Source organism: Galeopterus variegatus, unplaced genomic scaffold (genome assembly GCF_000696425.1).
Source record: "Galeopterus variegatus unplaced genomic scaffold, G_variegatus-3.0.2 Scaffold1242, whole genome shotgun sequence".
NCBI classification, from domain to species: Eukaryota; Metazoa; Chordata; class Mammalia; order Dermoptera; family Cynocephalidae; genus Galeopterus; species Galeopterus variegatus.
Window position 1 is genome coordinate 271,061 of NW_007727353.1, and position 11,533 is coordinate 282,593.

At 42.5% G+C, this 11,533-nt stretch overlaps 1 protein-coding gene across 1 annotated transcript; it reads left to right on the plus strand.

Annotated features, from left to right (window-relative positions):
- Positions 1-968: 968 nt before the first annotated feature.
- Positions 969-1,473, plus strand: KLLN (killin, p53-regulated DNA replication inhibitor). Its single transcript, XM_008575813.1, is given in 3 exon segments — positions 969-1,257; positions 1,260-1,322; positions 1,325-1,473. Coding segments are annotated over 3 exon segments (501 nt in total).
- Positions 1,474-11,533: the final 10,060 nt, after the last annotated feature.

An 11,533-nucleotide genomic window follows, 5' to 3' on the forward strand; every position in this document is an offset into this window, starting at 1 on the left:
TAGCTCCGCGATAAACTAGAGGCGGTCGGGACCGCGCCGGGGGAGGGGAGGGCAGGGGCGGTAGGAGGGGGCGAGAGCGGCAGTTCGCGGTGCGAACGGAGAGCCCCTAACCTGCAGGCGCTGCTGAGCATGCCCAAAGTGATTGCCGGGGGTTCGCTCGGGCTGGTTCCGAGGCGCCCGCCTGTAGCGGCACTTGCCGCGACTGCTTTTGCAGCAACGCCGGGCGCGGGTGACGAGCTGAGCCTCAGAAACCAAGCCGGAGGCAGGGTTGGCTGTTGCGGGATGGGGGTGGGGTATCGATGATGAAAGCTGAGACGCGTGCGTTGAGCAGTGTCACTGACTAGTCTGAGGTTACCTGTGCACAGGTGGAAAGGACCAGGTGACCGCGCGGGTCAGGGTATAGGGAAATGCAGGGACGGTCCCTGCAGCGAGGAAGCCCCTCCCCCTGCCTCCGCCCCTGATTTCCCCGGTATGGTCTGCATTCTCACTCTCTCCTTTTGCACCGCCGTCGGATCACACTCGTTTGCAGGGATTTAACTGTAGCTGCCTTTGCTTACACGTCCTCCCCCTCCCCCACCATGTCCTCAAGGTGTCAGTCTTAAGCACAAAGAACAACCTCCTATTGTGTCTCCAGCGTGTATCACCTCATCCGGCTCCCTTTTACCGCCCCACGTCTCGCTTGCCGGCGACTCGGCTCATTTGCCCTAAAAATGAAAGCTCCCTGCCGAGCGCGTTGAGTGTGAACACGTCGCCCCTGAATTTCCAGGTCCCAAAGGACACCTGTCTAGGTGGACTAAAAACGGATCCTCTTGAGTGGGACGCACCCCATAGGCCCCTTCACTGCCCCCTGGAGAGGGGAGCATCTCTGCCCCTCGGGCTCCAAGTCTGTTCAATGCGTCGAACTCAAGCTCGGGTCCATAGAGGCTACCTCGCCCCGCCCCTTTGTGGCGCTGCGAAAACCCGGCAGGATGGATTGCCGGGGCCAGGTTACACGATCCCCGGCCGGACCGTGCACGCTCAAGGCCGGTGTTACTGGGCCCGAGCGTAAAGTACAGAACGGTAGGAAGCTGCAGCCCTGCGGATGGGCGGGGCGAGGAGACCTAGGAGGGTTCAAAAGGAGGTGGAAGGATACACGGGCCACAGTCGGAACTACTTTCAGGAGGAGGTCACGTGTGTTCCTAGTTGGGGAACTTTCCAAATTCCCACTCCCCTGTGCCTGCTCCAGAGTCAAGTGCTTCTCTTCTTTGGCTCGGGGTGCTCCTGCCAACTGAGGAGGGCGGGAAAAGGGGTTCAGACGAGCCTCCTGCGGGAGCTCTATAGGGGTAGCGGCTGGGGAGCTGGTTACACAAGCACCCACATCCAAGCACGTGCCCCCGTCTCCACGCCCCGCTGGTGCAGACCACGGAGAAAGTCCCCAAGCTGGTCCCACCCCTCGACTGTTACCCACAGAGTAAATCAAAGGGCCGAGACTGAAACTCCTTGCTCTGCATCGACCAGCACGGCGCGTTCCCAACCGTGGGAGACGGCGCTGGGCGCTAGAGGTCTGGCGCGTCTTCTTTGCTGGTGCCCTGCCCCTTAAGATGAGCCCGTCCGGTTCTGCGTTCGCGGGGCACAAGGGTATCTCCTGCTGCAGCCCGCTGCTTGGATTCGCAAATGGTGCAACAAACTTCCAGTCACTACCTCTGAGCTGGTGAGCGCGCCCCACCTACAGTAGACTCAGCCAAGTGACTTAACTGGTCGGAAAACCTAGTCAATGGCCGTCAGCCAGAATAAACCTGTCAAGTCTGCTTACAGCCCCGATTGGTTGACCTATCCCCGTGAGAGAGCTGATTCAGAAATGCTGAGAACTGGAGTGCATTTTCGCTCTCCCGACATTAATCAGCTACAAAGCAAGTAGTCCACCTTCTGCTTGGAGAAAATGGGCATTAATTAACACCAATGTAGGAATTTCTTTCTTTTTATTTTTTCCCTGGGGAAGAATTCAAGGTGACTGAGTCCAAAAATATCTGACTTGAGACCAAAGCTGAGGCCCTGGGTCCTTTTTCCAAAGTTGGGAGAATGAGAATCAATTTGCATGTGTATTGTAATAATTGTGAGAAGATGACTAAAAAGATCTAAAGGAGGATTTATGCAGTGTATGAGAAAAAAAGATTGTATATGTGCACATCATAGTCGCAAACAGCCCCTGAAGACTAGAAACCCCAAGAGGCCTAGCTCAGAAAGTCTCAGGCCATTACCTAACTCCAGGACTACTAATTAAACCAGAGATATTTACAGTGTTCTTAGGGATCTCTGAGGCTCCATAAAACTTTGCATTCATATATAACATCCTTTTAAGATAGCCCTGTAGGAGTTAGCAACCTGCTGAAGCTTCCATATTAATACTTATTAAAGGCTGATTTTGTGCATGGTTCTGGTCAGCTTGGGGGAAGCAGGGACCACAAGTGGAAAAGGAGATGGAGAGCAACCTGAAAACAATAGGAGAAAGGCCTCCATTTGGTTTCCGAAGATGCAAATCCTGTCCACACAGCCTAGTGTGAACTAGAGATTTTTTTTCCCCCGTGGAGCCTGGCAGGTTCAGGGATTGGCAGGTTCAGGGATTTCTTTATTTTACAAATAACCGAAAATGAATCCCTGATGTCTAGGTGTTCTACTAGATTGCATATTAAAATCCTGAGCTGTGCTCAATTGAGTATCCGCTTCTGCTTGGTGGGGAAAGGGGAAATGAAGATGAAGTTAATGAAGGGTAATACATTGGGGAGGGGTAAAATGTCCCCTTTGTTTCTCATTTGTTTCTCAGTTTGCTGATCTTGTCCCCAGAGTCCCTGTTATTACCACTGCCCTACTTTGCTGCTCTTCTGGAGCCTACCTTCTGTGACAATTAGTCTCATAGCATCTAAGAAGCTCTGAAATACACTTCTTTGGAAGAAAATGAAATGGTTCATTCCTGTTCCTGTTGGTGTTAGGCGTGAGGAGAGAGGATCCTCTTTGATTCCCATGACACAGAGTTACTCTGGAGCAGGGAGGATGTGCATCACCAGCACCAAAGTGCTGGAAAATGAGACCAGTCGTAAGCACTTCCATCTGGCTAAAAGAAGAAAAACAGAAAATGGGTTTTGCTGCTTCTCTAAACATCAGGTCCCTCTACTTCTCTCTAGTGATGAATGAAAGAATAACTGACCTTGGCAGATATTTGGCCAGCCTGACAGCAACATCAGGTGGTTATTAGAAGTTGTTGAATAAAAACCTCCTCCCCTTCCCACTGTTAAGTATGTTCTTGAAAGAAATATTGATGTATCCTTTTTCAATTTTTGTTTTTTTTTCACTTTTTCCTTCTACCCAAGGGATCTCTTTACCTAGGAGGTAGGACTGAAACCTCTCAATAGCTGGCCCTATCAAATGTACAGAAAGTTTTTTAAAAATAAATTTTTTATAGTTCACTTGAAAAGACCTGCTTGGATGTACAGATATACAATACACGGGTTTCCAACCACTTCAGTTTCTTACCTGTCTGGATTCAGAACACCCTAGCCAACAGAAGCTTATATATAACAAAGGGGAGAATTATATAAAGCTTCAGGGAGGCCAACTATATAGAATGATTCGTGAACATGATAAAACGGCTTTAATTATAGTTTCTAACAGCTGATCCCAAAACTATTGTTACTACACCCAAAGAATATCTAAAGAAAATTCCTTTCTTACTTTCTTTGATAAGTAAATGACCAACAACTTGATGTGGGTTCTATAAATAGTTGATGTGCTCTTTTAGGGCCTGCTGCTAAAATGTCTTTTGTGTGAACACTCTGATCGCTATAGTGACTTTCTCATCTCCCACACAGTGACCTTTCAAAAAAAAGATCTAAATCAATGGCTTTAATTTTTAAGCAATCTTCTCTATTTTTATCTGTTTAACTACTGTTTTCTAAATAATATAGAATAAAAAAATAATTATTGGGTTGAATTTAAACTGCCCCATTATTCCAAGGGTCTGAAGGCTTTTCCCTTATTTCGTTTATTCTAATAACAAATATTGTTCTTTAAATAAAGATAGTTTTCCCAAGACATTCTCCAAAAGTCACTGTTATGGGTCATGCAAGTAACTATATCCTGAAAGAGAATTTTCCATTATTGTCTATATGCTTTCCATCTCCTAAATCTGTCCTGAAGCTATTTTAGAGTCACTTTTCACATCTCAATAGAGAGGTGTACTGTATGAAATCTTCACTCTCAGAGCAATAAGAGTTTGTTTGGGTGCTCCTGGTGGAACCACAGAGCAGACCAGGGACCCACTGTGTCCAAGTGGCATTTAGAAATTGTGATTTGGACCCAAGGAGTGATAAAAAAAGACCTAACATAACAAGACAGCTTTGACTGTGTTAGTCTCTGAGTTACATTGGCTATTGGGCATTCTACTTTGACCCCCTTAATACTAACTCTAACTTTGGCCCTATAGAACACATATTTTTCTTTTTAGCAATTCCAATAGTAGAAAAATGTAATTTTGATGGACGAGTGGGTATTGGGGCTTCACAGAGTAGCCTGCATTTGTGTAAGTACAGGTGGGACATTGAGAAGGAGTCACGGTTGATCACTGCCTCACTCCTACAATTCTTTCCCTTTAGAACATCCTTCTGGCCTCTGAGGCATCACTTCTTCTATAAACAAAGAGTACCTTTTTGAAAGAGAAAATGCTTGGGGCAAAGTCTGTTCAGAGTATCTTTTTTGTCTGTCTTCTTGATGATAGAAAGGTCTTACCAACATTCATTCATTTAATGATTCAATCAGTTAATGCTTGGAGTCTGGTATGTCCCAGTACCATGCTGAGCTCTGTGGACAGAGTAATGACTATGGCATATACAGTCCATCTTTATGAAATTTAGCCTTGAAAACTTCAAGACTTTGGTTGACACTGTTGCTACATCTTCACAGCCCATAGGGTAAAGTTAAAGTGATAAAAAAAAATACCCTGACATCTAGGGCCGGCCTGTGGCTCACTTGGGAGAGTGTGGTGCTGATAACACTAAGGCCATGGGTTTGGATCCCTATATAGGGATGGCCAGTTGGCTCACTTGGGAGAAAATGGTGCTGACAACTGACAATATCAAGTCAAGTTAGGATCCCCTTACCGGTCATCTTTTTATAAAAAATAATTTTAAAAAATACCCTAACATCTGATAACTATTTCAATTATCTATTGCTTCATAATAAATCATCTTAAAACTTAGAGACATAAAACAACAACCACCTTTTATTTTCTAGCAATTCTGCAATTTGAAAAGGCATAGCTGATCACTTCTGCTCCCCCATGTTGTCAGCTAGGATCAGACATGTGCTTTATTAAGCCGTGAGTTTGACTGGGTCTGGAATGTCCAAGATGGCTTCACCCACATGTCTGGCACCTCAGCTGGAGCAGGTGGAATGGTTAAGGGCCTCCCACTCTTTCTGTGGTTGCTCATCATTCAGTGGTCCAAACTAAGCTTCTTTACACAGTGGCCTGATCCCAAGAGGGAGAAAGCAGAGCTCCACAGCCTCTTAAAGCCTGGGTTCAAAAGCCCCCGAATGTCACTTCTGTTGCATTGCTGAAGCAAGTCACAAGGCCAGCCTAGATTCAAAGGGAGGGGAAAGATACTCCACTTCCTGATGAAAATAGTGGCTGAGATAGGAGGAATTCTTGGCAGCCATATTTGGAAACACTTTTCCATGATCCCTCCTGTGGCTACAATAATATACACATGTGCATGTGCACACGCACACATACACACATGCGCACACACGGACATACAAAATATACTCACTCCCCTCCCCCCAAATCATCATTCTGTAGAGCATTGGTTCTAAAGTACAGAATCTAGTAATATAAACTAGACCTAGATATGGATGAAGCATTTCTGATGCTGCACCTCTTCCCATGGAGATCTGTGAACTAAAAAGAGTTACATATCTAACATATATTGCTGAAACAGGGATAGGATGACTACAATAGACACTCCTGTCCAAAAGAGGGAAATGGAAGGCACATAGCAGTTGTTAGTCTGTAGCAGTTCTGAAATCAACTATGCACTGTCACCTTGCCTGTGAGGAACTAGTTCTCCATTAAGGCCTGGTTCTTTTTCCTGGGAGTAGTTTCCTAATCCATATTGTTATTAGTAGCTCTTGGCTCCATCCTCTGGGGTCCAGGTTAGGACCTCTGAATCAATCTTCCTTTTCCAAAGAAACTGCCTTCCCTTTATAGTTGAATAGCTCTCTCAGCCTGCTTCCTGCCCTTGTTTTGTTTTTGTTTGTTGTTTGTTTGTTTGGAAGCTGGCCAGTAAGAGAATCTGGGATCCGAACCCTTGACCTTGGTGTTATAACATTGTGCTCTTACCAACTAAGCTAACTGGCCAGCCTTTTTTTCATTTTGAACTGTCTCTTTCTTCTTTAGTTCACCCTAGTGGCAGTTTTGTCTATAGGATTCTCTTTAAAATTTTGTGAGTTTTCTATGATTCTTATTGGGGTACACTCCTTGCCCACAAAGTAACATCTATAATTCTTTCAAAAACAAACCTCTCTCTACTTAGGGCCTGTCGAGGTGGCTGCTGTGGGACAGTCCTGAAGATTCTTAGAAGCCCTGTTTTTTAGAGGAGAAGCAATATCTTAAATCTTTTTGAGGTCTTATCACAGAATCTTGGTTGGATCTTTATCTTGAGGCCACATTTTACAGGCAAGCCCTGGGGCCGTTTCTTACATTGTGACACTTGCTGACTAAAGAAACTCTCCCAGGCCCTTTATATTTCTTCTACATTCTGCTTGAAAACTGAATAGTTCCTTTTTTAGCACACCTCTCTCTTGTGATACGACCATACATCACTAAAAGAAGCCAACTGACGCTGAACATTCAGCCTGAAAATCTCCTTTGCCAGATCCACAAGTTCATTAGGTACATTTTCTATCTTCTATGTATTACTGCACACAAGTTTTACCAAACATTTTGCCACTACATAACGCCATTTCTCCAACCTCCAATAGTAATTTCCTCAGTACTCTTATAGCCTCCATTAAGAGTCTGCCCTCCAGACTAAGGAGATATATCAACTAAGTGCAAATGTGGAACCTTGAACAGAAAAAGAACACTACTGGAAAAACTGGTGAATTTCACATAAGGTCTGTACCTTATGTTAATTTCCTGATTTTGATAATTGTTCTATGGCTATTAATAAGTTATTAAAATTAGCCCTGCTGAATAAAGGATATGCCTGAACTCTGTACCATTTTTGCAACTTTTCTGTAAGTCTAAAATTGTTTTGAAATAAAAATTTTTAAACCATATTAAACTTTTTTTTAAATGACTGGTAAGGGGATCTCAACCCTTGACTTGGTGTTGTGAGCACAACCCTCTCCCAAGTGAGCAAACCGGCCATCCCTATATAGGGATCCGAACTCTTGACCTTGGTGTTATCAGCACCACACTCTCCCAAGTGAGCCATGGGCTGGCCCTTAAACTTTTTTTTTTTTTTTAATAAGATGACTGGTAAGGGAATCTTAACCCTTGACTTGGTGTTGTCAGCACCACACTCTCCCAAGTGAGCCACAGGCTGGCCCCACTTTTTTTTTTTTTTTAATAAGATGACTGGTAAGGGAATCTTAACCCTTGACTTGGTGTTGTCAGCACCACACTCTCCCAAGTGAGCCACAGGCTGGCCCCACTTTTTTTTTTTTTTTAATAAGATGACTGGTAAGGGAATCTTAACCCTTGACTTGGTGTTGTCAGCACCACACTCTCCCAAGTGAGCCACAGGCTGGCCCCACTTTTTTTTTTTTTTTAATAAGATGACTGGTAAGGGAATCTTAACCCTTGACTTGGTGTTGTCAGCACCACACTCTCCCAAGTGAGCTAACCAGCCATTCTTATATAGGGATCTGAACCCGTGGCCTTAGTGTTATCAGCACCTCACTCTCCCAAGTGAGCCACAGGCTGGCCCAAATTTTTTTTTTTTTTTTATAGTTCCCTCATCACCTTTCCAACATCTACCCAATGCCTGGTCCCAAAGCCAGTACTAAAAGATTTTTATTATGCCAGCACCCAACTTTCTGACACCAATTTCTGTTATGTATTCTGCATAGCATGCTGCCCCAAAATATAGTAGCTTAAAACAGCGACAACTATTTACTTGCTCACCTTCTGCAATATGAACAGGGCAAGTGGTGACTTGGGCTAGAAGATCCAAGACAGCTTCAATCACATGTCTAGTGCCCAGCTAAAGTGGCCAGAATAGCTAGGGGCTGGCTAGACCTATCTATGTCCATAGCCCCCTTACCCTCCAGAGGCACACTCCCTCCATAAGGCCTCTCTCTTCAGCAAGGTAGTCAGACTTCTTTACATTGTGGTTATCTTCCCACAGAACAAAAACTAAAGTTGCCAGGCTTTAGGTCCAGAACTGTAATAGCATCATTTTTGCCTCTTTCTGTTAGCCAAAGCAAGTAAAAGGGTCAAGATTCAAAGGAGACAAAATAGACTACAGCTTTTGGTGGGAGGGTGACATGCATATAGAGGCATAGAGTAATTGTTGGTGGTCATCTTCACAATGACTCTAGCCCTCTCCCCTATAAATGACTCCCCAAAGCAAACAATTTTTCCATGGCCCTTCTCTTAGGTAAGTTTTGCCTAAAATATCCTCACTATCAGTTGACAATTTGGTTAGCAACTGAATGTTTTCTGTTGTTTTCTATTTTGCTCCTTAATCCTTTAATTTTTTAATTTGCTTATTCATCCATTTTACATGCATAATTCTACTCTAGGACTAATATATTTTCCCAAAAGTTTTATTAAAATTTAATAAAATAAAACAAGTGATTATATATGTGTGTGCATATATATATAGACAGATACATGTGTTTGCATAAATACATAGCAAATATCTGGAAGAATAAACAAGAAGATAACACTGGTTATCTCTGAGAGCAGGATGGGGACGGAAGGCTTCAAAGAGAAAGGAATTTCTCTTTTCATTTATTGCTTTCTGTATGGTTTAAAGGTTTTATTTGTTTGTTTGTTTGTTTGTTTTTGGTGGCTAGCTGGTACAGGAACCCTGGACCTTGGTGTTTTCAACACCTTACTTTAACCAGCCAAATTAACCAGCCAGCCCAGTTTTAAAGTTTCTTTACAATGATCATTTATTATTGTTATAAGGTAAAAAAGTGATTTCATCCAATATAATTAATACTAAAAATAGATGTCTATTATCAAAAGAATATCAAATAATCAGGAAGGGAGCTTAACTCTAATTTCATTTTTAAATAAAAGAGCACACTAAAGAATTTCCATCATTTAAGACTAAACAGCTGTTTGGTGTCTGCTGCACCATAGAAATACATGGCAATATCTGCCACGTCTAGTACGCTGTGTAGTAGACAGCCTGTATCTTATCCCGAGTACCCGCCCTTCCCTAGATCAACTGTCTCGACTAGATTCAGTCTTTATACTATTTAATGACTTTTGCTGCTCAAAGAAAATTTCCTCCAGAAATAATCACATGATACCACAGTACCACCACCTTCTTCCATTCAAGGCAGTGACAGACTACTTTATAATCCAAGAGTATAAGAGCTAGAAGAAACCTCAAAAGATCCCCTAGTTTACCAATACCATTTTACAAATGAAGAAACAGAGACCCAAAGGGTTTACATGCCCAGATTACATAGCTATTCAGTGAGGGATATTTAACTGGAGCTTGGGAAATTTCCCGATATCTGATCAGTAAATAAAGATGGAAAGAACATCTAGCTTTTATAGAACCTAAACAAGTTCATTAGAAAGAAATTTAACTAGAGATGGCTTTAAATGACATTTTCAAGCCTTGGACAGGAGCGAATGAAGGGAACAAAGAGACTGCCTAAGATAAAAATAGAGTTTGGAATGCGGTAAGACAAGGATAAGTGAACAATATGATTACGATGCTCACTCTCTGCCCTTAAGTATCCCAAAATTAGCCCATGAGAATTAGTGCCTTAAGGATCAAGCATGAAAACATGAATTGCCTCATGCTGCAAATTTGCTCCTCCTTCTTAGTTCCTAATATCATTGGGAGAGTGTCTTTCAAACAAGGATATAAAGGAGGCAGCCATCATATGTGTGTTGAAAAAGGAAAAGAGACTGTGAGGACTGTGTTCACTGAAAGGAAGGAAACGCTAAAACCCACCAGGAACAAGGGAGACACTGCCACCTGCTGAAGAGTTGGAGTCAATGAAAATTCTGCCAGGCAGCGTTATAAATCATTCATAATCACTTAACGGGCCTACTTGTAGTCTGAGGCAGGTCAGTGCAGAGAGAAAGTTTAATTCTGGATTTCATCAGGCCAATTTGTGCTGGAGGAAGGTTAGCTTGTGGCTGGTATAAAGTGGTAGAAGACTGCATCCTTGCTTCCCTTTCTTCCACAAATATTTATACCTATTAGCTTTGAATTTTCTCCTAAAATCTAAACCTCAAAATACTAGAATATACTTCGTTGAGACTAGATAAAAGTGATATGAGAAGAAAAAGCAATACAAAGAAGTTTATTCAAGCAATACACGCACATGCTTAAAAATTCCCAGTAGCTCACCACTAAGGTTCCTCAGATAAATGTCTTTGTTCCTCCTTTACTCTTCCCATTTATTCCTCTTCTATTCATATACAAATATTCATGCACACACAAAGGACAATTGCAAAAGGGTGCTAGGAAAAAGGTACTAATCCTTCATATAAGGACTCAGTCTTTCCCCTCTTTCATCCATCCTTACATTCTTATCTCCTGCCCTCTTTTTGCCATTCTCTTTCCTCCTATCCCCATCTTCCTCCTCCTCACCTTTATATTTCAAGATTCCCTTATTAATATATAAGAAACTGATAAGGCTGAAAAGCAGGTGGGAAGGGGAAATATACAGGACTGCCAAGTTACAGAACTCCAAGGGTCACAATTCATATCATATGTGATGCTATTATTTTGTGTTTTTTGATTTTTCTACCACATGAATGTAGTATGTTTAATTTATATCTAAGTTTTTTGACCCTAACCTGGGTACCCAATGACAGACCACTGTTTAATTCCATGATTACACTAAATAATAAAATAAAGCATTTCTAGATCCTGCCCAGTTATAAGTTTATTATTCAAACATGTTTTAGGATTAACAGAATAAGTTTAAGAGTACCCATATTATGATTTAGGTTTTTCTGTCTTATAAGAACATTAGAAAGAATACTGTAGAAAAACCAAGTGTTGGTTAGAGTGCAGCCTTATAACACCAAGGTCAAGGGTTTGGATCCCCAAATGGTACCGGCCAGCCGCCCACCCACCACCAAAAAAAGAAGACCTAATGTTGTCAAAACTAGCTTAGAAGGGAAATTTTATCTTTTCTAAACACAATAGAAGAACAGATCTCTTTTCTGGATTTTGGTTACTTAATTGTACTAAATATGTTGCATTTTCTAAATTATGTACAGGTTTTACACCGCAAAAAACCCTAGAGGAAGAGGAAGTCTCCAAACAAAGGTCATGGTACTTGACAATTAATT